Source organism: Amblyomma americanum, chromosome 8, assembly GCF_052857255.1.
Source record: "Amblyomma americanum isolate KBUSLIRL-KWMA chromosome 8, ASM5285725v1, whole genome shotgun sequence".
NCBI classification, from domain to species: domain Eukaryota; kingdom Metazoa; phylum Arthropoda; class Arachnida; order Ixodida; family Ixodidae; genus Amblyomma; species Amblyomma americanum.
In genome coordinates this window covers 64,562,381-64,587,178 of record NC_135504.1, presented here as the reverse complement: position 1 = coordinate 64,587,178, position 24,798 = coordinate 64,562,381, and the positions used below count along the sequence as shown (strand labels likewise).

Sequence of the window (24,798 nt, the reverse complement as noted above, 5' to 3'; positions counted from 1 at the left end):
CCAAGGCTGTGCTTTAAACAGCCACTTGGCGAGGGAGCGCCGCATAGGTCAACCGCTGCACCAGTGCTCCTGGAATGGTGCGGGGTCTCCCAGTAATCTATAAAAGTAAAGCAGAGAACGACAAATTTCACATTTATGGAAATTACCTCATTAACGCTATCGCGTCATACCCTCCAGGCAGAGCTTAAGTGTCGCCTCAATTTTTTGTTTTGTTTTTCGGGTTCGACCCGGCCCGCGGCGGCCGCATTTCGATGGAGGCGGAACGCAAAAGCGCCTGCGTGCAGTGCGATGTCAGGGCACGTTAAAGATCCCCAGGTGGTCGAAATTATATTCCGGAGCCCTCCACCACGGCACCTCTTCCTTTCTTCTTTCACTCCTTCCTTTATCCCTTTTCTTACGGCGCGGCTCAGCTGTCGATCCTCCGATATGTGAGACAGATACTGTGCCGTTTCCTTTCACCAACAACTAATTTTCCAATCTTGTTTCCTAAAACTCGCCGAAACGTCTAGAAGTCGAGCGATGCGTCCTTAAGGTGGCGTCCAAGAGCCCAAGGTTGCTCCCTCATCTCGCACCTACAACGCTTAGCAACGGGGCTGCTTTCGAAAATTCGCAGCATCAACAGCTGATTTGCAGATGCAAATGACAGCGATGCGGGATAATATGCCCTCCATTTGTCTGATTATATTTCGAACCGTCAGGATTTTTCCGCCCAGCACGGGACATGGCTGGACAGAGAAGGCGCCTGTTCCTAACTTTTATAGTTCTCGACGTGGCCGAAGAAATTTGGTGCTTTCCGAGCCTTTCTGACTAGACCACACACGTGAATATATCCTTGCAGTATGCAGTGAAGCGTATCACATTTTCTACAAGATTGTAGTGCGGAGAAATCTGAAGCGTTTTGCACTGGAAACTTATCTTTTTCACTGATCGACAAGTTTAGATCGAATAAATCTTCAACTTGGCCTACTGCTTTACGACGTAGCATGCCTAAACCTCAAATTCCAGATTGTTATTCTTCTTTCTGTTACTGCCACTTTTTATTTTTTAATAGTTTTTTGGGGGTCATTCAAATTTTACCAAGTAATTTTTTTTTCGTCGTAAGCATAATGGACCTTTGGTTTTTGGGCAAATAAAAATAGGGCGGTGATAGCTGCACACTGATGCGCTGTAAAAAAAATATTCAGATTTATTCAGATTAAATTTTTACGCAGACGAACCCGATTTTGCCGGCTTTTCCACGGGAAGACAAGAGTTAAAGGGGCAGAGATTTCCGGAAGCGTTCTTTGTTCCTTGGAGTGATGCGCTGGACAAAGATATTCATGAGTAACGAAGTGAATCCACCTATGCCGGGTCAATATTATATAATTTAATTTTTTTGTCGTGTTATGCCGTTCATTGTTTCCAAAGCCGACTGATGGCTGCGACGCCACCGACGATAATGCGAGGCATGCCAAAACAGCGATGTCATCAATGCTTGTTGATTGTGTTCATGTCCAATATTCTTGAGCAAAAACTTTCAATATTGCGGAACTAAGGTACTGGCATAGAAATATTGAAGGTAATGATCCAATTCTCCTATGTGTATCAAAATCTATTTTAACACGATTCCATCGCTCACAGCGAGCAGTTAAGTCTGGCACGGAACACCAGTGGGGAACGCTTTTGACGATAGCAAAAAACGTTAATAGCAAAAAAAATGCCAGCCTGCCGACGAAACATCTGCGGATATATTGATTGTTACAGTGAAGTTTTACAATGTATGAAAAAATTACGCTAGTTATCTCTTTCTCGTTCAAAAATGCTTTTGTCCAGAATTGTAGGGCATATTACAAACATTGGGCAGGCTTGGGTAAGATTTGACCTCAATTAAAATGGGAGAAAGTAGCCATCATCCTGCAGTTTTTATTTGCCTCCCGTACATGAACGCGTCTTTTATGTCACAGCCGTCGTTTGGCTATTGGACACGAAGCCTGAACGCTATGAAAGAAAAAAAAATTGAATGATATAGTATTTACCGCTTTCTGGCGCAATCTACTTGGCAGTCTAAGTTTCCTAATGTGCTGCGCATCGTTCTATAGACAGCAACGCAAGAAAAATATGGCGTCTCTGCACTTTTAACATCCCGACATGCCGTCCAAAACGTCCGGTATTCAGTTGGAGCACTTCACTGCATTCTGAGATAGCAAGAAAGATATACTCTGGCATGAAACCTTGCATGAAACCTTTTATAGACCGTTTTAAAAATCTGATTCTTAAGCCCAACTCTAAATTTGTCTTCGATGCCTTGCATATCAGCAGTTATTGCCTGTCAGACAATGTTTCCTGTCTATTGCTTTTCCCTTTGAATATATGGCCCCTTCTACTCTCCCTTAAGTTGACTATAACATCTGTAGTTTTGAGTATGTCACTTAAGGGTGGGCAAGGAGCATTTATTGGTTTGTGCAGGAAACACAAATCACTCTTACTTCTATTTTGTGTGAAGCGGCCTCTCTAGCATGGCATATGCGTTTCTGGGAATCCGTGACCTTGTGTGGACGTGCTGCAGCTTTCACCAATCAACTGTAACCTTTTATTTTTATGAGCACAGAGGGTTAGTCTAAACGAATCCAAAACTACCCTTCTCGCCGTAACCTCTATTGACCTCCCTCACTCAACAGCACACCAAGAACACTGTTTAACCCGCTACTTTGTTCTCACGTTCTCAACTACCTTTTGCTTGGTTTAGTTTTTAACTCTGTGTCCCTAAACTGCAAGCAGGCACCGGTAATCACCATCGAACATGGTGACCAAATGTTGCTTTTTCTTCGTTATTCAACCACAGCCCAAACTCACGTTTGGTGTCTAATCTGCGCCACTCATTGTGTTTACTGAGGCTAGCCCTATCAATCTTGGTTCTATCATATAAACCGGCGCGTAGTAATTGAAACATAATGGAGTTCTTTCTCTATGCTAGACACTCTCGTTTTATTCTGGTTCGCAGCTCGGGAAAAGCTTTTGAGCATCCGACTTATACGACACTGACATACGAAGGATGATCCACTTACTTGTCTGAATAGAGAGATGCCTGTATGATCCCCACTGCTCATCGCGAAAAACGTTCATAACCAGGTCCCTCTCCAAAATCTTCTTGCATGCAGGACTTTCTGGGGTCATGTCGGCTGCGTTGCTCGGGGTCTTTTGGCTTGCGTCAAATAAGCATCTGCGAATGGCGGCAACGCAGGAAAATAAGACAAACGAATAGAGACTCGGCCTGTTAGGCAAAGGGTAATAAGCTCAACACTATTAGAGCGAACGCAATCAAAACAATTATTCCTTGGAAAAGGTTTTTGTAGCACACAGATAACGCATGCGAAAGAACATAATATACAAAGGCAACGGGAAAAATAAGAAGATATCTGGCAAGTCATGTGTATAAATGACACTGCGCTGCCGATGTAGGTCATGAGCTACACATCCAAAACACTAAAATAAAAACACAAAACACAAATAAATCAAGAATTATATATGTACGCTAGCAGTCTATAATCAGATTAGTGACCGTAGCTTTAGGGAAGACCTTTGCATGAAATTCACTACTGCCTGCAGAACTTAATACATTTCGGGCGGAGCCTTCAACTTTCTGCGGCTTATTTTTACCGGGAGAATCTCTTATTACGTCACTGTAGGCGCTCCGCTTGTCTTGTTTAAGGCGCTCAACAGCATTATACTTCTTTCTCGCAAATCCGATGAGATTAATATGTGAGTCACAGGAGGCAGAATTGTTACTTTACTTTGTAGTTTTTGGCATAGTCAGTAACACGGATGCAGCCCTTTTCACTTAAGCGTCTCGTGTAGCCCAGCATGCTACATATTAGAGCACGTCGTAAAACTTGTATCAGCGTAGACAGAAGAGCACAAATCGCATGCGAAAAGGCCTAGCAAACCATCCTAAGGAATTCATCTGCACGTCCCTGTTTTTCATTTTTTGCATCTACAGTTAATGCTGGGGGCTGTCTGAAGCTAGTTAAAAATTCACAGGTTAACAGAAATCTTGCTAGTAGCACTGCTATAATACGCACCTTATATTGTGCACACCTCTCTCCACACGCAGGCATTTCATCAAGCCTACAACGCCGCTGGTAGACGTATCATCAGAGAGGATCCAAACGTTCTGGCCCCCTGGATTGCTCTCGCAATTCATAACTTTAGCTTTTAGGCTCTCAACCCAGTCATATTCCGAGTTGTTTACTCTGACCACATCTTGCGTCGCTGCCGTTACGTCCATATTCGCCTTTTTCAGTAGCAGCACCGTCGACACGTTGTTGGATTTGAGTCCTACTAAGCAAAACCCGAAGCCTCCGAATACAGACTCTACCGTGTCCCTTGCGTGGTGTGACAGCGCAAGTCTGCCTCCCCTAGACAAAAAGATCTCGGCCGAAGTTAAGGCTGCGCGATGGCCAAGAAGTACAAATCCACGCTCGTGGCACTGCGTCGACAGTTGTTCCGCCAAAGCTTCGAGACGATGTCTCTCGCCGGGGAGATCACGGATGACGATCAAGTCGGCTTCGGGTAAATTTGTCTGGGAGGGAGAGGTAATGTCCCACATGACAGTCCTTGCGCCTTCTGGTATTCGTTCCCCTACGAGATTATCAGGATGTGGGTGGGCAATGATGTAATCGATCTTCAGCAAGGTATTGGACATTTCCAATAGAGAACACACCAAAGGGGCTAGAAGCAGTTCACTTTTTTTCTCTGCTAGCTCCAGTACGCGGATTCTCTTGGAACATGTATTCTCTACAGCTACGTCAAGAAGGTGCCTTAAGGGGTCCTCACTGAAGAGCGCTGTGTTAAGGAGGTCGTTCTTCAGGTCTTGTTCATAAGTGGTCAGCGCGGAATGCACGGCACAACCAAGATCTGAGCTTGTATTCTTCACGTTCTTTTCGATATCAGTAAGGATCCTCAGAATGATGTGGTTCTCCGCAGGATGTTCGCGGTACCGCCTAAGCGCATTTTCTGACACTTGGCCCGGGTCCTTTGTAAGTTGTGTGCGCACTGCTTGCTCTCCACATGCAGCGAAAAGTCGCCCGGCAACCGCGTTGCACACGTCAATGTACTCGCGCACACTTTCCTCCCGTTGGTGCTCGGCGGACTCGTCGTCAATATAGGGCACAAACTTGTACTCCTCGAGGCACACACCCTGTTGTGCCGGCCGCCGTGGAGCGATCCTGATCTCCAGCCCTAGGATGGCAACGCCTCCAGCACGGCACGCATTGAGGCGGCTGTCGTACACAACGGGTATGCCTGCATGGAGGAACATCTTTTAATCGTCACAATTCCGGCTCACTAAAAACAAAAAAGAGGGGGAGCAGGAGAGGTTACAGTTTAAAACAGAAAACAACAAAACGTTGTTATGGAGAACGTCACAGCAGTAGGACAGTTGCAAAGAGTGATTACGCACTTAACTGAGCGAACTTATCGCGTGTTAGCTAAAGCAAATATGGAGTACTACCTCATCTGTGAAATGTCATTTAAGTTGGGAAAGAAGAGGCGCCAAACACTGCACTGAAGCATGACAATGAAATTATCCCGGTGAATAATGAGTGAATTTTTTTAGAAGCTCGTTCTCATGTTAAAAATGAATAAGCACCCGCCAACGAAATAAAGGCACACCTTTGGCACACACAGGCTCTCGCAAATTAAACTGGCCACCCAAGGACAAAATTATAGATTTTTCGCTTCACCCTGAGAGTAGCAGACATGGCGAAAGCTATCGGCTATAAACCTACAACTAAGTCACAGGTTTGGTTTTTACTAACATTTCGTGTCTGAAATTTTGATATCATGGCGATGAGGCCACTCTATCACACAGAAGATGAAATGTAGCTGTCGTAAAACGATTTACACGCAAATATTTGTATGTTTTAGAAGTTTGTAGGATAATGTTTTGTGCCTGAAATGGTGACTGAGATTTATATATTACCTACGCAAGCGACACTGGTTTCCCTGTCCACTGTGTGCTTGTACATCAGGAGTACAGCTTCCACTTACTTCTACCAACACTATAGAAGCTTTCACTCACCAGCTCCGTGTGTTTCTCGAACCACCTGCTTGTGGAGGTTAGGGTCAACTCGACACGACCGCATCTTCACGGGTAGCCTAAAAACTCGGTCAGTGTACGGCAACAGGGACAGTTGCATTATATTGTCGATGAAGGTCACCCAGTTGTCCTCCCACTTGACCCTGCCGTAGCAACCTGAAGGAAATGAAGCACTCAAGAATACGCAAATACTAGCTGCAGGGCGATATTTTCTGCAACAGCTTCATAGTGATGATGATGGATTTCTATGGCGCGAGGGCATCTGCGGCCAATCAGCGCCATGACACAAGGTATTTTTCTTCTGCTCAAAGTGGGGTCAATGACCCATTCCGCGAGCATTTCACCCTAAATAAGCCGAGCATCAGACCAGGAGAAAGCATGTACCCTTTGTATCACCGGTGGGTACCCGACAGCACTGGGTATCGAACCACGCACCTCCCGCATGCGAGGCAGATGCTCAGACCACAAGGCCACCGCTGCGGTCAACAGCTGCATGAATATAGACCTGAACCAATTAGTACACTTGTATGTTTACACATTTAAGCGGTAAGATCTTTTTTGATATTGCTCATTTCCGTTTTTTTCCCTGGTGTCGTAGCAAGTTCATCCATCAAAGAGCTTGCCAAGGTCTTAATCCTACAAGGTTATATGTAGGTCAACATAGCGCAAGGAAATACGCTGCCATCTAGTGTCGGTGAAGCGATTTCATAAACATCGTTTGTCAGATGCTAAAATGAACACATCAGGATAGTTTCGGCAATGTAGCCATCAGAAAGATCAACGTAAGTGCTACATGTTTTTACTGCGCAACCACTGATTCGATGGCTACCAACTCCGAGCAAAATCGTCCGTCGTCTGTTCGCGTTTTCTGCTCGCCTTGCGTGAGCGCTCCGGTACTCTTGTTGTTTTTTTGTCCTCCCGCTTCGTACGGCGGCACTGCCAGCTCTTCGTCGTCTTCTACGTGTCAAAAATCCATGCTTTCGCTCTGATTCGAACGTAGTAAGCAATCTCTGTAGTTTTGTTTTCTTTAGCTTTCACTATATGTGGGTTCCAAGGAAGTATGTGGAGCCTGAACTGTTGCTGCTGCTGAAGCCATTTTGCAAGCCCAAGAGTGCTTTTTTGCTTTACGGAGCTGCATTATAGATGCGGGCGTGTTATTTGGAAGAAAACCGGAAATAAGCCCTTCTGCTTGCTCAGAAAATTTCCACAGGACACAGCTGGTATAGCGAACAATACCGAAGCAGTCACTGCGCTGTCTAATGAGACTTCCGAAAACGTCTCTCAGCCCTGCAATATAAAAATGCGCTTGAAGTTCCTGTGGTGAAAAACCAATTTGTGCAATGGTGTTTGGAATACGTACTCTTGACTGCAGCAGAAGATATGTAGACGCGCGCTCATGAAAAAAGATGCTCGTGAGTTGTGATGAAGACCCACCCTTTGAACATTCATTGTGTCTAAAAGGTGCTAGCAACTACAAGAACCAAGCATATGCAATTACAAGGTCCAAGCATATCCAATGAGAACTACACAAGTTTAACGTCTGCGAATAAAGCGTATAAAACTGTTGAGGGCGCTAAGAATCAATGTAAGCGGCAAAAATTTAAAAAATCTCGCATTATTCTTGCTGCAGGCATTTTCTGATCCACACAGTAAAGACTTCAGCACAAGAGGGCAACCCAACAAGGTTAGACATTTGGTATGCCTATATTAAATGTTTGCAATTTGCAGTAGTTATGAGCGGAATTTAAATTTATCATACCTTTTTGAGCACCGTTCAGGGAGCTTATGAAAGTGGCCTCCACAAAAGTATAGTGAGCGAACCTGTCAGTCAAGCGAAATTCACATATTAACGCCTGCCGTTTTTCGCAAGGCCCAAAAATGCAGTTATCAATGCAATATCATTCAGATAGTTGACCTCAGGTTCCTGTGTCATTGAGCAATTCGATTCGCAATTTGAAAATTCGAAAAATTCTCCGCAAAGGAAAACGCGACAACCCGTGCCCAAGCTTGAACGCAATCCCATATCCATTTCGACATGCGGTAAATTTTCTTATTCCCTCATGCCACCTTTCTGTAAATCCATATGCGGCTTCTGTTCTCTGGTTAATTGTTTGGTAGAGAAAGTTCTGGGGGGCATGTTTCTCTCGAGCTTTTTTCGAGCTCGATAAGCAAGGTCGATAAATAAAAACCACGCCAGTTGACAAAGACTGACGCTGCCAGGCAGAGTATCAATAATGTGGTAATCTCACCGTGCCCATAGATCATTTTGGTAATGAGCCACTAAAGAACTCGTCGTCCAAAATTCAGCCCCGAAAATACACAGTATGATTGGCCTGCAAGAAGCCGTTCACGCGCTTGCGGAAGCCACTGGTGCAGTCACCAACGTGAGCACTTTGCTTCCTGCTGGTGGGCACTGCGAAGCAGCGTTCTAAGACATCGGCGCCACGTCTGGGATTTTTCTGGCACGCACAATGCTTGCACTAATCTAGACGAGTTCAGAGAACTGTCACAGCACCGACTGTCACCTATCGAACGGCCCATACCATCACCTGAAGATGGCATGCGGAGCAACGTGGTGAAAAGTATTGACGTGGCCTAGTGTTCTTGGCCTGAGCAGAAAGTTGGGCTAGTTGTTTCATATGCACACTGAAAAAAATTGCACGGAGCATGAGGACTAAGATGAGAAAAACAAGGACGAGCGCTGACTCACAACTGAGTTTATTCCGAAACATGCACATATATACAGAGAACACAAAACAAGACCAGAGCAAGGCTATCATGATGAACATCACGTGTCAAACCCGTGTACCCGAGGGAGTTGGCCAAGAACTGAAACTCCCTATCAGAGAAGCGGAGGAAAGTCTGACACATTTATCTCCACTGATAGGCATATGAAAGGCTTCCGTGACGTCATGCACGAGTTGATCCCTGTGTCTGAATGCAATGTTGTTCTGTGGAACAGCGGTTAGCATTGGATCTTCGTTTTTCATCGTTCATCCCACACGTGCGGCAATGTTTCGGAGTTTCGGTTTTCGGCCATCACACTCTGGTACACGGAGTGACACGTGATGCTCATCATGATAGCCTTGCATGGGCCTTGTTTTGATTTTTCTATACATATGTGCATTTTTTTGGAAGAAGCTTCAGTTGTGAGGTATCGCTCGTCCTTCTTTTTCTCGTCTTAGCCCGCGCCGCAAATTTTGTACGCAAGTATTTTCAGTTTGCTCTTGGCCGCTCTGACAACAAGGCTGTGAGATGCCGGAGTGCTCTGAGACGGTGTAGAGTATGAGCAAACACCGAAATACGGAGTTTAACGCACCAGGGGTGCACTCTTTCTGACCAGTCGAGTACTATGCTGCTCGCCATGTCACTATGAGGAGGAAGGAAAACGTTTAATGAGCAAAAGAAAGCCATCCGAGGTTTTCCTCCTCCTTCGATACTGATATGGCGAGCAGCATATTACTCGACTGGTTAGAAATAGTGCACCCTTGATGCGTTAAACTCTTTTTTTTTTTTGGGGGGGGGGGGGGACATACTGAAGATGCCACCAATATCTGCTCCCGGTTTTCAGAACGATGTACAAAAACAAAACGAAATATGCTTGGCTCGCAGCACCTCTATGTCTCTGCATTCCCTGTGTCTTTGCTGTTATCTTCAGTTAATCTAATAGCACCAAATAGCGCAGAAGAGCTCTAATTCCACAGAAATTTAGAATATTGAGGAAGTAGGCTATATTATAAAAACAACACAATAGAGGAGAACAGACAGACAATATGTAGAACAATGAGATGACATTCATGAGTAGCATATTTCCTGACTTTCTGAGGGCGTTACTCAGGTTACGATACCATCAAAGAGAATGAAGCATAAAAAGCAATTAGGCCCATTGGCAACATTACTCACTTTCTAAATCGGTCTTGAGGACGCCCTGGAACGCGCCCTGGTACTCGTAGCCCCTGAGTCTGAGTTCCTTATAGAAGTCCGCGGCGTCCAGCTCGTAGACCACCGTTTCGGGTGGGGGTCCTGGTGGACCTTTCTCCAGAACCTTCTCTCCAGCCGCCGCCATGCGAATGCGGCCAGTGCACACAACCGTACCAGCTTCGGAGACCACGAACTCACCCGTGGCTTCTATGAGGTTCACAAGGAAACGCACTGGACCTGTGACGAAACACATTTCTTCTTTGCACCTACCCTATGTCCCACAGGATTTTTGTTTGCGTAGCCCCTTCGAGCAAAATCCCATAATAAATGTTGTTCATCGCTAAAATGCACTTCAAGTTGGCCTCGTGAACTTTGATTAATATCTATGGTGGGTGAGGGCTTGAGTTACATTCACGTTTTATGGCACCGTGTTCAAATCGCGTGCAACCAGAAGAAGCACCCTGACGAAAATTGTGCTGGTGTGTTAGTCCTTATACTTATCATGATAAGCCCAGTTAGGTCCGGTGCAGAAAAGAGGTCCTCCCATTCATCTTCAAATAACCCTGCTCTGCTAGCCCTATCAGCGCAAAGTTATCTGATGTAGCCACGTAACTGTAATTCTTCAAGGTATGCTCCAAATTTGTCTTGATGTCCCCTTCAATACCTGAACACGCCATCGATCATCGCTAGGCTATCATTAATTGCCGATGGTCCTATGACCAACTCTGCTCTGTACCTGAGCGTCTCTTCACTTTGTTCCTATTATCTTCTTTCTCGTAACATGCCTCGTTGTCTGCAATTTGATTTCAAAACTCTTCGTTGTCCTTCATGTTACTACCGCATTGGTAAGTACTAGAAAGCCACAACTCCCTCATATCTTCTTCCAGAGAAAGAATGCTAAGCCCTAATTCATGATTTGGGTGTAGCGGAAGCGCGAGCGCTCTCACGCTTTTTAAGCGACATGGGCCTTGCCTCGCGTTTGTGATGCTAGAACGTGTGCCTTGTTTTTTCTTTGTGTATTTTTTCATCTGCCTCCTCTTATCATCACCACCCCCCCCCCCCCCCATCGTGACCCTCCTTTTCTCCTCTTCCCGTTCCCCAGTGCAGAGTAGCAGGCCAGATATTTATTTTCCAGGCCAACCTCTCTACGTTTCCCGTCAATAAACCCTCTCGCTCTTTTGGGCGTAGCGGCCAAATACTTGCCACAAGTACATGTATTCTTTTACACTTCCAGTATATCGATACCTGTAGTAAACTGCTGTTCCGTTCTCGCGCTGTTCAAAATTACTGTACTTTTCGTGATGCCATGTTTTACCCTTCCCGCTAAATCTTCCCGGTTTCAGTATTCAATTACGGCTCGGTTTCCTCCGTTAGTCGCGTATCACGCAGTTTCAGCAGCAAATCGAAGGGTACTGATTTTTTTTTCTCGTTAATGTTATCCCAGGTTTTCTAAACCCACCCCTTGAATTACTCTTGCATACAGGCATGCACTGCATAGCAGCGCACAACATTTTTCTCTAAGCTGAACGTCTGTCATGGTTGTAATTTTATCAGTTTTTTTCTCCGCCGCACTATGGCCACAGAACAGTTCACATAGATATTTTGTAGATGAATAATTCAAACACACTAACGAAAAAATAGACATTCACGTGTAACAGTAAGCACGGACCATGAAACATTCTTTAGGCGTCAAGTTCGATAACTCTTGGCCATTTGAGGGCATATTTCGCTGAATAAAGGCTCACGCCTTACCTTACCGAAAAACGATCGAACATTGAAACTGTAGTAGCGCAGGCACATATTCTGAGCACGGAGAAAAAGACCGCAGCAAGAAATACAACATTGGCTCTAATATACAGGCAAGATAGAAACGGTCACAGATCCTGCGGAACATCGCATGACGCCCAATGTTCGAATTACCAGCAGGTGGTCGTTTACAAAAAACATTCATACAATCTCGTCCTCCAGAGTAGATTAAACCATGAAAAGCAGTGCAGGAAAGGTGTAGCGTATCCCAGGATGGTTGATGGACAATAGGAACTTTTATAATAGGGAGACCTTATCGGTTAATGGCACAGGGGAAAAGCGGGGAGCTAGTGCACATGCGCTGGACAATAACAGGAGGGCTGTTAGTGTCCTGCGCCTGCGCACTGGTGGCCCCACTATTCCCTAGTTGAGGTACGAATGCGCTGAGTTTTACAATGATAGCAAGAGACATAACTGGACGAAGAGCAACTGTCAACTGAAATTTATTATGAAGAAACCACAGCGGCATAAGAGGCTCAGGCACCCTTGCTGATCATTTCAAAGTTTCCGATCCTCGCAAAAAAAAAAGAAATACCACGTCTGTAAAAAAAAAAAAAACACGTGTGCTGGCCACGCGCTCAGACAGAGTCCGCAGAGGTAGAACATCCGCCTCGCGTGCAGGAGGACCGGGGTTCAAATCCTGGTGCCGCGCAATTCTCCACCGGGTTTAAAAAAAAAAACCGCGTGTCGATGGAATTGCATAACCAGGCCTGGAGTGCGGCCTTATCTCGGTGACCAGAACCGACAACGCACTCTCTCACCAGAACAGGATTTGGCCACCCTGGTGTAGTACTTGGCCACAACCTTCTATGATCAAACCAATTAACCCTCGGCCCTCAGTCCCCAGCGGCTGCAGAGCAACTGACCACGGCGGCGGTCAGACCTGTGACGCAGCGGAGGGTGCTAAGAATCTCTGGCTCCGGACAGGCCGCCATTGGAATCTGAACCTTGCAACGTTTAACGCTAGAACTTTAGCTAGTGAGGCTAGCCTAGCAGTGCTGTTCGAGGAACTAGCGGGAATTAAATGGGATGTGATAGGGCTTAGCGAAGTTAGGAGGACAGGTGAGGCGTATACAGTACTAAAGGACGGACACATACTGTGCTATCGCGGGTTAGAGGATAGACGAGGACTAGGTGTGGGTTTCCTCATTAATAAGGATATAGCTGGCAACGTAGAGGAGTTCTACAGTATTAACGAGAGGGTAGCAGCTATAGCAATTAGGCTGAATAGGAGGTACAAGCTGAAAGTGGTGCAGGCCTACGCACCCACATCCAGCCATAATGACCAGGCCGTTGAAAGCTTCTATGAGGACGTAGAATCAGCAATGAATAAAGTAAAATCGCAGTACACTGTACTGATGGGTGACTTCAATGCGAAGGTGGGCAAGAAGCAGGCTGACGACCACGCGGTAGGTGACTATGGGATAGGCTCTAGAAATAGCACGGGAGAGTTATTAGTCGAATTCGCGGATAGAAATAATTTACGGATCATGAATACCTTCTTCCGCAAACGAGAAAACAGGAAGTGGACCTGGAAGAGCCCCAATGGTGAGATTAAAAATGAAATCGACTTCATACTATGCACTAAACCTGGCATCATTAAGGATGTGGCCGTCCTCGGAAGGGTGCGTTGCAGCGACCATAGAATGGTAAGGTCTAGAATTAGCTTAGACTTGAAGAGGGAACGGAAGAAGCTAGTGAAGAAGAAGACCATTAACGAGTTAGCCGTAAGAGGGAAAGCACAGGAGTTTAGGATAGCACTGCAAAACAGATACTCGGCTTTAACTGAGGATGATCTTGATGTTCATTCAATGCACGATAACCTGACATCAATAATTACGGAGTGCGCAGTAGAAGTAGGCGGTAGGACAGTTCGAAAAGATACCGGGAAGCTATCTCAGGTGACGAAAGATCTGATTAAGAAGCGCCAAAACATGAAGGCATCTAACACTACCGATAGAATAGAACTAACGGAGCTATCAAAATTAATAAATATGCGCAAGGTAGCCGACATAAGGAAGTTTAATATGGAGAGAATCGAGCATGCTATAAAGAACGGAGGTAGCCTAAAAACAGTGAAGAGGAAACTAGGCATAGGTAAAAACCAGATGTATGCATTAAGAGACAAGCAGGGCAATGTCATTAGCAATATGGATAAGATAGTTAACGTAGCCGAAGAGTTCTACACAGACCTGTACAGTAGCCAATGTAATCAGAGCGCTAATGAGAAAGACAGCAGTGCACAGCAATACGTCATCCCGCCAGTTACGAAAGATGAAGTAAAGAAAGCCTTAGAAGCAATGAAAAGGGGAAAAGCAGCTGGGGAGGATCAGGTAACAGCAGATCTGTTGAAGGATGGAGGGGACATCGTGCTAGAGAAACTAGCCACCCTGTATACGCAATGCCTTATGACCTCGACTGTACCAGAAGCTTGGAAGAATGCAAACATTATCTTAATTCATAAGAAGGGAGACGCCAAGGACTTGAAAAATTACAGGCCGATCAGCTTACTATCCGTTGCCTACAAAGTATTTACTAAGGTGATCGCTAATAGAGTCAGGGCAACGTTAGACTTTAATCAACCAAATGATCAGGCAGGCTTTCGTAAAGGATATTCTACAATAGATCATATTCACACTATCAATCAGGTGATAGAGAAATGCGCAGAATATAACCAACCTCTATATATAGCTTTCATTGATTACGAGAAAGCATTCGACTCAGTGGAAACCTCAGCAGTCATACAGGCATTGCGTAATCAGGGGGTAGAAGAGCCTTATGTCAAAATACTGGAAGATATATATAGCAACTGCACAGCTACTATAGTCCTCCATAAAGTCAGCAATAAAATTCCAATAAGGAAGGGCGTCAGGCAAGGAGACACGATCTCGCCAATGCTGTTCACCGCATGTTTGCAGGAGGTATTTCGAGGCCTGAATTGGGAAGAGTTGGGAATAAGAATAAATGGAGAATACCTAAATAATCTGAGATTTGCTGATGACATTGCCTTGCTGAGTCACTCAGGAGGTGAACTGCAAATCATGATCAACGAGTTAGACAGGCAGAGCAGATCGATGGGTCTAAAAATTAACATGCAGAAAACCAAGGTAATGTTCAACAGCCTAGCAAGGGAACAACAGTTCACAATTGGCAGCGAGAGCCTAGAAATAGTGCCGGAATACGTCTACTTAGGGCAGGTAGTGACAGCTGATCCGGATCATGAGAGGGAGATAACTAGAAGGATAAGAATGGGGTGGAGCGCATATGGCAAATTCTCGCAGATCATGAGTGGCAGTTTACCAATTTCCCTCAAGAGGAAAGTGTACAACAGCATAATCTTACCGGTACTCACCTACGGGGCAGAAACGTGGAGGCTAACGAAAAGAGTTCAGCTTAAGTTAAGGACAACGCAGCGAGCCATGGAAAGAAAAATGATAGGTGTAACGTTAAGAGATCGGAAGCGGGCAGAGTGGGTGAGGGAACAAACACGGGTTAATGACATCCTAGTCGAAATCAAGAGAAAGAAATGGGCTTGGGCAGGGCATGTAATGCGAAGGCAAGATAACCGCTGGTCTTTAAGGGTAACGGAGTGGGTTCCAAGAGAAAGTAAGCGTAGCAGAGGGCGGCAGAAGGTTAGATGGGCGGATGAGATTACGAAGTTTGCAGGCAAAGGGTGGATGCAGCTGGCAAAGGATAGGGTTAATTGGAGAGACATGGGAGAGGCCTTTGCCCTGCAGTGGGTGTAGTAGGGCTGATGATGATGATGATGAATTGTAGCGAAGGTTGCGCCAGCACACCCTCAATGCTGCTATCGGCCAGGGAGATGGCTTTTCTTCGAAAACAGCTCATGCCGTTTACACAGGACAAGGATCTTACGCATGCTCCTTGGTGGATTCCGTTTCCTTTATATGTACCATTTTCCATAACAAAATCTAGTTGACAATTGCGCTTCGTCCACTTGTGTCTCGTGTCGTCATTGTAAAACTCGGCGCATTCGTACCTCAACTATGGAATACCAACTACCCCCAGTTGTCGCCTTGTTACCGCTATTTCCCTATGTTCCTAATCGATAGGGTAACCCTATTTCAATGCCTCTATTAAAAGCCGCAGTCGAGTCTTGGCTAGCGTCCTTCATCAGCAACTTTTCTTTATTTAGCTTTTCTTCGCGAGAGACAGCACGCTCGGCTGTCTTTGCCGTCTGTCATGTACAGTGACTTGCGCGACCAGCGCTTGCCATGCGCTGAAGAAGAGGTGGTGATGCCAGACGTGCTGTACTGAACATTAAGACTTTCGCCTCTGCCGGTCGCCGCCACCATTTCCTCTTCATCGATCACCACGTCAAGGAACAAATTAGAGCTGGTTACTTACTGCTATCCAAGCACATTAAAGAGAAGGCATAACTTAAGAGAGATTTCTTTAGATGTGTTCCACCTCAGCCGTGCACTATGGCTGCATTTATGTCACATGTAAAGTAAACATTTACCTCTCTTCGGCAGGATGGTAGCCCGGTGAACTGTCACGTCTTCGAGAATCACGGGGACCTGATGAAATGGCTTTCCGTAGCGTTTGGCCAAGTGTCTCCAGGCCATCACGATGTAGCCCGTCGCAGGGAACAGTATGCGCCCGTCAAGCTGATGGCCAGCCAAGTAGGCGTCTCCCTCGTTGGCACCTAGGTCAACCTCGACCACATCTTCAGTCGACTGCACATGTTATACAGTATGCAGGTGTCTAAGCCCGTATCGTCAGCAATGGTCAGCTATCGTCTAACATAATGACGAAGCATTCAAGTGGTCTACGAGTGTGCATCGATGGTCCCGGTTCTCACTTTCGAAGTTTCTCTTTCGCGCTGTCGCTGACATTGATAGAGCAGCAGTTTTCACCGACAGCTGCTTGTGCTCTAGTTCATGCTTCGGGCAGTGGGATCCACGATGCCATACGTCACGGTTAAAATCTTTCATGAATTTAAGTGGACAGAAAGATCTTTAAGACAAATCACGTCTTATTCTTTTCCCTGTCTAATACTCACGATATGCGTGATCTTTATTGGGCACATCCTTTTCCTGCAGCCGCCGTCTATATGAGTTACCCGTAAATTCACCGCTTGACATGTTCATTGACTGCAGCTTTGCGTAACTGTTTTTTCGACCGTGGGAGGTCGCACTCCAATGAGTCTATAGGCTTCAATCGGGGGCCCGCCGCGCTGGCTCAGCGGTTAGGCCGGGTTTGAACCCGCCCGCAGCGGATGCGTTAAGCCTGAAGGGGCGTCTATAACGATGGTTTCTCGGACAAGGGCAAAGAACACGCGTAATAACGAGGCGCCAATAAACTTGGTTCTCTCTTTAGTTCCCGATCGGGCGACATTTGTATTTCGCTTCTACCTACACATCACCGCCGCTGCCGCGTATTTATCCAGTGCGTGTATGTTCGCCACTCCAGCGCCGCAGGAGACTAATTTCATCCCGCATCCTTGTTTTCAGCACCTTATTTTTGTTGAATACGCGGTAATGGCAAGGCGAGATTTGGAACGCACATACACAACTCTGACACAAAACCAACCATAATCAATGGCAAAGTTCTGGATTACATTTTTTCAAAGCGACCGACGTAGTCATCATCATCATCAGCCTGCTTACGCCCACTGCAGGGCAAAGGCCACTTGCATCTTGCAAACTTCTTAATCGCATCCGCCCACCTAACCTTCTGCCTCCTCACTGCTACGCTTGCCTTCTCTTGGAATCCATACCGTTACCCTCAACGACAAGCGGTTACCTTGCCTTCGCATTACATGCCCTGCCCAAGCCCGTTTCCTCCTCTTGATTTCGACTAGGATGTCACTAACCCGTGTTTATTCCCGCATTCAATCTGCCAGCTTTAGATCTCTTAACGTTGCACATATCTCTTATATAAATTTAGCGGCACACGTTACAGTTATCTGCCGTTTTTTAAGTGTCGGGGTAAAGTTTGCAGAGTCCTTAAGTATTTGTTCGGTCAAAGTGACTCCGCGCCGAATGTGAGCTCAACAATCCGCACGTTCTGGCCTGTAGTCGTCATTCCTTTGCATGATACAGGAACTAGCATTGTTTTTAATCTGATAAAATAATTATTTTAAGAAACCACTAGCAACTTGCCTAGCTCAATGCGTTAAGGATTAGTACACTTATCATTTCTTATAATCCCTTGCCTCTGACCGGAACGCCGTTACTTAAGCCTGCTACAGCGTTTACAATAATGGCAGTAAAAGCTGGGCAGTGTTTGGGGAGCCTTCAGGGCCTACGACCACTGAGCCTGACATAGTGCGCCAGCATCTAGATGATCCTCACACAACAATTATAACGTTACGTGCAGCAGTACGGTGCATCTTCGAACAGATCATAACTACTCACGCCAGCCCTCTTACTCACTGCGGTGGCTCAGTGGTGACGGTGCTCGTCTGCTGATGCGAAAGACGTGGGCTCGATTTCGATTTCGAAATTGTGGGGGCCCCTGTGTACTGTGGTATGTTAGTGCACGTTAAAAAAATTGGCGGTGGTTTAGCTCTCGTTAAACCTGAAGCGACGCGATAGCTACAGCTGGCTGAGTGGGACTTGGTCACGTGACCAACCACGTGACGAACCACGTGATCAGCCACGGCGCCGCGCCGCCGGCAGCTGCTCCGCACCACGTGACCAACCACGTGACAGCCTGGCGCCACAGCCGCGGGGTGGCGGCGCAGCCACAGGGTGGTGGCGCAGCCACAGACGTAATGTAGCTATCCCTACAAAATCCCTCTAAATTGTCCGGAGCCTTCCACTATGGCGTCCCTCATAGTCTAAGCCGCTTTAAGACGTTAAACCCCGTGTGTACTTGTCTCCTTACTTGAGCAAAGCCGGCGAATTCGTTCCACTTTGCCACTCTCCATCGCTCCGAATGGTCCCAGCTGACCAAATGCGAGATGGGGGGCGTTCCTCGTGGAACAGGCCAATGCACTGGCGGGTACAGTGAAGACAGGTCCATTTGCATGCCCAGGGTGTGCAGCTGGCCCAGCGAACTCAGGAAAAATGTTGAGTTGTCCTCGTAACGCTTCATGAGGCCCAGGCATGTGGCATCCGTGCCCAGAGCACGCCTCAGGATAGGCTGCGAGCAGATTAAGTGTCAGCCTGGAGTAATAATAATAATAATAATTGGTTATTTGGGGAAAGGAAATGGCGCAGTATCTGTCTCATATATCGTTGGACACCTAAACCGCCCGTAAGGGAAGGGATAAAGGAGGGAGTGAAAGAAGAAAGGATAATAGGTTCCGTAGTGGAGGGCTCCGGAATAATTTGGACAGCCTGGAGCTCGCTACGAAATCTGGTTGCCCGTGAGGCACTTGGAAAGGCGACTTGACCGCTTGCGTTTCTCCTGTCATTCTTCGTTGTCCTTGTTTTTTGACACGCTATATATTTTATCATGTGTATAACACCAAGCAAAAACTACAACGTTAGGCCACACGAGAAATGGTTAGACTGCATTACGTGTCGTCTGAACCTCTTCCTGACCATGTGCACACAACTCGCACCACAGCTATCCTTTCGCTCAGGTGACAGGAGAGGGCTCCCCCATGACTTATTTCATCCTAACTTGTACGAGCTATAGACAGGAAAACAGCGGCCACCTGCATTGAATAAGTCCAGGGCTGCCCTAATACATCTTAAGCATTGTAATCATCAGCAGCAGCAGCAGTCTGACTTCGCCCACTGCAGGACCTGCAGGGACGAAAAGTTGGTCCTGCATAAGCTCAGCAGCAGCCCCTTTGCTAACGCCTACACTACGTTACCTATATCCCCACCCCACCCCTTCCACTGCTGTTCAACACTCACCCGCCACCTACTGAGAACATTGCCCTCGAACAATGGACAGTGGCGCCCTCTCGGGAATTCACCCTCTCTGCGGTTCCGCCTTGATATGCCCATATGACACTGGCTATGCCATATACCTATTTTATCTTTATTATTGTACTTATTACAAGACCTACAGCGCCCGCGATTGGGCATTACTTAAAGGCCTGAATGAGCGTGTGCTGGCAGTGTAGTGGAATGTGCTGTCAGAGTGGCAAGGAAAGTTGGGTCGCGGCACTGCTGTTGTTGATCCTGCTTCGTTAGGCAGAGATGTTGTTTTCGTTAAACTAGCGCAGTACTGCGGTTACCGCTAGGCTAATGCGACTGCTCACCAGGAGAAGGCAGTGGGGCGCGATCTCGACCACGATGGCGTCTTTGGGCACGTGCTCCAATGCCTCGCGGAAGAACACAGGCGACAGCAGGTTGTTGATTTGGTACTCGACCGAGCACACCTTGGCCACGGGCTCCTGCCAGCGACTGGGAAGCACTGAGGAGCTGATCCATCGTTTGCTTCGACACCTAGCTTCCGGAATTACCTGCTCGATGATAATACATCAAGAAAAATGGAAATCACGGTATGGTTAGAGTTTGCAACGCGAATTATGCAGTGTTAGTTGGCTTGTGATTGCGTAGAAATGGCAACATAGCACAGCTGGTACTTTTACCAGATGGTGTGGAAACGCAAAAAGATAGAGCGCGAGAGAGACACGAACGGCACTGGTCCGTGTCGGTCTCCAACGCTGAATCTCTTCTACATATTATTGTTCCTACAGGGTGTTTCACCTAACATCTTATACAATTTTTAAAAATAGGTTTTTAGCGTTAGAAGAGGGCTTTTTCGGCACAGCACTGTCAGCAGGGCTGTATGTCAGAATACACCTAAGACTTGCTAACTACCAGGATGATTAACTATTAATGAGTAGTTAACTGTTTAACTATTCCTTTTAGACTCCTTAATTATTGAGTAGCATGTAGCACACCGTAAGTAATATCCCCATCAGAGTTTAGAATTTTAAAAACATGGTTACCTTCAGTTCGGTGGCTCGACAAATTTTGTCTTTTTGAATGAGTTGCGTGCACTGGAGAGGTTTCTTTGCCTGCAAGCTTCTCGAAAGCGCATGTATTTTTGAGCGATGTAGCCAGCCACGATTTGTTAGGCTGCAGGGCCGAGGGTGACTGAATTTTGGAAATTCTAAAAATTGTTAAGGATATTACTTGCAATCGGCTGCACGCCTCTCAGTAATTACGGAGCCGAACGGTAATAGTTAAAAAGTTAACTATTCATTACTAGCTAACCATCCTGCTAGTTGACACGCCTTAGCTGTATTCTGGTGTACTAAACTGCTGCCAATGATATGACGAAAAAGCCCTCTTCGAACTCCAAAAGCCTAATTTTAAAATTGTGTAACGTCTTAGGTAAAGCACCCCTGCATATTAGGCATGAAGGTATAACCCTGGACCAGCGCTTTCAGGGTCCGTCTCGATATCCAAGTGTATAAGGCTCGTGTGTCGTAGTTGCGCTCTTCAGTGCGTTCCCGAAGATGCAGTTTTACCCGTGGGGACCCGGCGGTGGACTTGCGAAACCCTGTCAGAACGGTGCAAATCTTGCGAATGAGCTAATAGGTCAGGTTATCATACACAGGGTAAAATAAAAGATATGTTTGTTCTTGGTTGATGACTCCTACTCCAGATAAGAACTGTAAAATAGTTTATCATGAGTCTAATTATATTCATATCAACCTCCGCTTAGCTCATTGCCTGAGAAATAAGGAGACAGTTTATCAAATATAGTCAAAGAAGAAATCACCGTTCTCCGGCACTTAAACGCAGTGTCGTTGCCTGTCCGGTAAAGTTATTTCCACAACTAAACTAACTAACCACGCTGCTAAGCAGTTCGTAGGTTACGGCAAATTTATTAAGGCACAAGAGCCAAGCTCAGAACAGCATTATTGCTGTAAGGGAGTTGTTATTGATGAATGCAACCACCACACTGAAGCCAACACTTACGATACTGAGAATTAGGTAATAGTTATTACTTCATTGTTTTCTGTCACTCTTCCTTGCTGAACACTCTTGAGGGATACACCAATTTCAGGGAACGTTTTACTCCGCACCCACTGTTCTGGAGAATGCTATAAGTTGATTTTCTCAGAGGGTGATTCCTTGCTAGCTATGTTTGGGTAGCGTCTGTGAGGGCAGACAGGTTTTATTACCAAAACGTGTTCAAAACGCCATGTTTTGAATTAATATTCATGTCTCGGTCAAAGTGAGTTAATTTACAGGACTGATATCACTTGCCATAAAACATGAACTTTGAAAACATGTATTTTCCTTTTTCTCACGGACAGAAAATAGTAAGCTAAAATATGTCTTAAATCAACCTTACCTGGACGAAGTTTTTAGTTAAAGGAACATGTATGGTGCCTGCAGATTCCAAAAATATCAGAACGGCACACCAATCTTAAGGACATGGAAGAAAGTGTCTCACGCTCACGGAATGTGAGATGAATTTTCGGCCGTTAGTGCACTACTGCCACCGCATTACTGCTGCATCGTCCAACTGCAAATAGTGTAACAAAACATGACCCCCGATATTTCGAAGCGTCTATGGCATACTGCTCTTAAGGCCAAGAGGGAGGGGTTTTTATGCCAGCTGGGGCGGCAGCATTCATATGGAAGCTGAATACAAAAGCGTCGTTGCGCTGTGAGATCTCTCTCCAAGTAAAAGAACCCAGGCAGTCGAAGTCCATCCGGAGTCCTGCAAAACGGCGTTGCTTATAGCACATGCGCATATTTGGGACTTTAAACCTCACATGCCAGTATAGTGTGCGGGGACTTCCCTCACGACGTACCCTTTGGCTAGCTATCCCGTGGTGCACCCTTCCTAGTAAGTTACTTTAACTTGTTAACAAGGGAGGGCGCCGGCGTCGCAGCGACACTAGCGCCATGGACTTCGTGACTACTACGCGCGAGAGAGAGAGCACATCCTCTTCGGCTGGGGAACGTCGTCGCCTACGGACTCTTCGCCAGCGGGGCGTGGCCTTGGGGAAGAACGTTCCCCCGCATCTCGTCCCGTCCGGCTTCGGAGTTTCCCTTTGCCGTAGCGTGGGAGAACATTCGCTCGTAACCTTGCTGGTGAGTCGGTCGACCTCGATTCATTAGCGTATTTTGTTGCTAGCTGGCGTTATTGTTGCTGTAGCAATAAATGCCTTGTTTGTGTCAGCTAATGTGTCGTTCCTTTGTTCCCTCAGAGCAAGGCCAGCCGTGGTCGGCGCGCGCTCGGTAGCGTACGCGACCACGGGGTGGGGTCCGGTGGTTTCGAATAGTGTCAGCGCGATTAATGCGGAAAAAAAGTATTGATTCCCTCTAATTAAATGTCCACAAGTGTACCTGTTAGGCAGGCAACGGTGGGCTCGTTGAGTTTTCGTAGAAAAGGAAATTTTGCCGCTGTAAAAATACAAGAGCCAGCGCGAAGTGCCTACAGTCAAACTAATTGAAAGCAAAACGGCTATTCTACATAAAAAGGTAATTACATATCTAAGTTCCGTTCTTAAAAAAGGTTTCACCTTTTCCAAGGCCTCTCGGAGCGCAGGTACCACGTTTTCCACGTATCTGCTGTGGAAGGCCACGCTCATGGTGTCAACCGTCCGGACGAAGGCACCTTCAGCCTTGAGTTCCTCGACCAGCTGGGCCACGGCGTCGGCAGGGCCAGACACAGTCACCGAGTCTTCGGCGTTGTGGCACGCTAGCACCACGCCATCGCGACAACGCTTTTCCGCCTCTTCCCACGTGAGACCTGAGAATAATCCGTTTATAGTGTAAGACAAAATTAAAATTAGCACACTCGTCAGAAAAAGCACGCACTATTGCTGTTAATGGGTAGATTTCATGAAAACTAGCCCTCAGGGAGCCTACTGGCACATCTGTACAAAGGGAGTCAGTTCCTTATGTTTGCTTCCTGCGTTAGTTTTCTTTGAGGCATGACCTTATAACTGCCCGAAACATTCACGATTGTTAATGGATCAGTGCGTTCATAGCCTTTACGGCGATATTTAGACAGAAATAGATTTAGGTGCTCTACACTGTAGCCATATCAACTGGAGAAGAATCATGGGCATGAAAAAAGTTGGGCTTCTCTAGTTGGTAAGTGTGATTGTAGAGTAACGGGAGCGGGAACCTTTTCATACCCGCCTTTCCGACTGATGAGACGTATGCTGCTTCAGGGATGAAGAAAGGCATGCCAACTGTTACGCGTCGCAAAAGACTCACTGTTACGGGCACACGCGATTAGTTTGCCTACAAGTCACCGGAAACCCCGCAGAATTGCTGAGGGATGCGGCACAGTCGCAACAAAAATTTTCACGTTATTATTTTCCTCTGTGTTCGCAGCGGCTACCATGCTCTGTATTACTGCATCGCACAGATACGTCGACGTGATCTGCGCAGGCGGATTTTACAGCAAGACGTACAATATGCTCTTTGTAGCACTCAATAACTGGACCATTTTTTAACCAAAGTTAACTAATCACATTTCCACTAGCCCCTATTCTGATGGGTCAGCCCCGAGCAAGATCTCTGGATGTTTCTACGCTTGTGGTTTTTGTGGGTTTGTGACATGTGAAATTAGTTAATACAAAGAAATCAGATAAATATCCACTACTGGAACTCCAACCAGATCAGCTTCACAAGCCGCTGCACGAGAGCACTAGGCTATGGCCGGATCTGAACAGGCGACGTGTTAAACTGCAACACGCTCGCGCACTATGCATTGCACATTGTCTTCTACATCCACTAATACTGCTATCAAACTAATATTCCTCCTTTGAGCTGTGTGGCGGTAGTGGCAGAGAGATGTGCGCTGCATGCGTTGGTGTTGGACAACATTTTGGCGGAAACACGGCACTAACGCAATGAGCGATGGCATTGACAAAATTGCTGCACAAAGGCGGCATTGGAGTATAGGTCGTCTGCCTACATTAGGAAAATTATCATTTACGACGAAGAAATTTAAGAGGCGCGTAACTGGCTCACTGGCCAGGTTTCCACCACTGCCACGTACCTGAAAGGCACGTGGCGGTGGTGTTCACCTGCGAAAAACTGTGCTTTCGCTCATTATTTTGTGCTTAGCAATGCTAAACC

At 46.3% G+C, this 24,798-nt stretch overlaps 1 protein-coding gene across 1 annotated transcript in view; it reads right to left on the bottom strand.

The window, feature by feature from the left end:
• The window catches only part of LOC144102448 (fatty acid synthase-like), a 54,922-nt gene that overhangs the window by 15,089 nt on the left and 15,035 nt on the right, over window positions 1–24,798 (bottom strand). The window contains exons 9-16 of the mRNA XM_077635717.1: window positions 23,226–23,455; window positions 19,992–20,195; window positions 18,659–18,916; window positions 16,287–16,503; window positions 9,980–10,234; window positions 6,059–6,232; window positions 4,059–5,280; window positions 3,045–3,199 (exon numbers count right to left, since the gene is read on the bottom strand). Coding sequence (XP_077491843.1) covers window positions 3,045–3,199; window positions 4,059–5,280; window positions 6,059–6,232; window positions 9,980–10,234; window positions 16,287–16,503; window positions 18,659–18,916; window positions 19,992–20,195; window positions 23,226–23,455 — 2,715 coding nt within the window. The remainder of the gene's footprint in view (window positions 1–3,044; window positions 3,200–4,058; window positions 5,281–6,058; window positions 6,233–9,979; window positions 10,235–16,286; window positions 16,504–18,658; window positions 18,917–19,991; window positions 20,196–23,225; window positions 23,456–24,798) is intronic.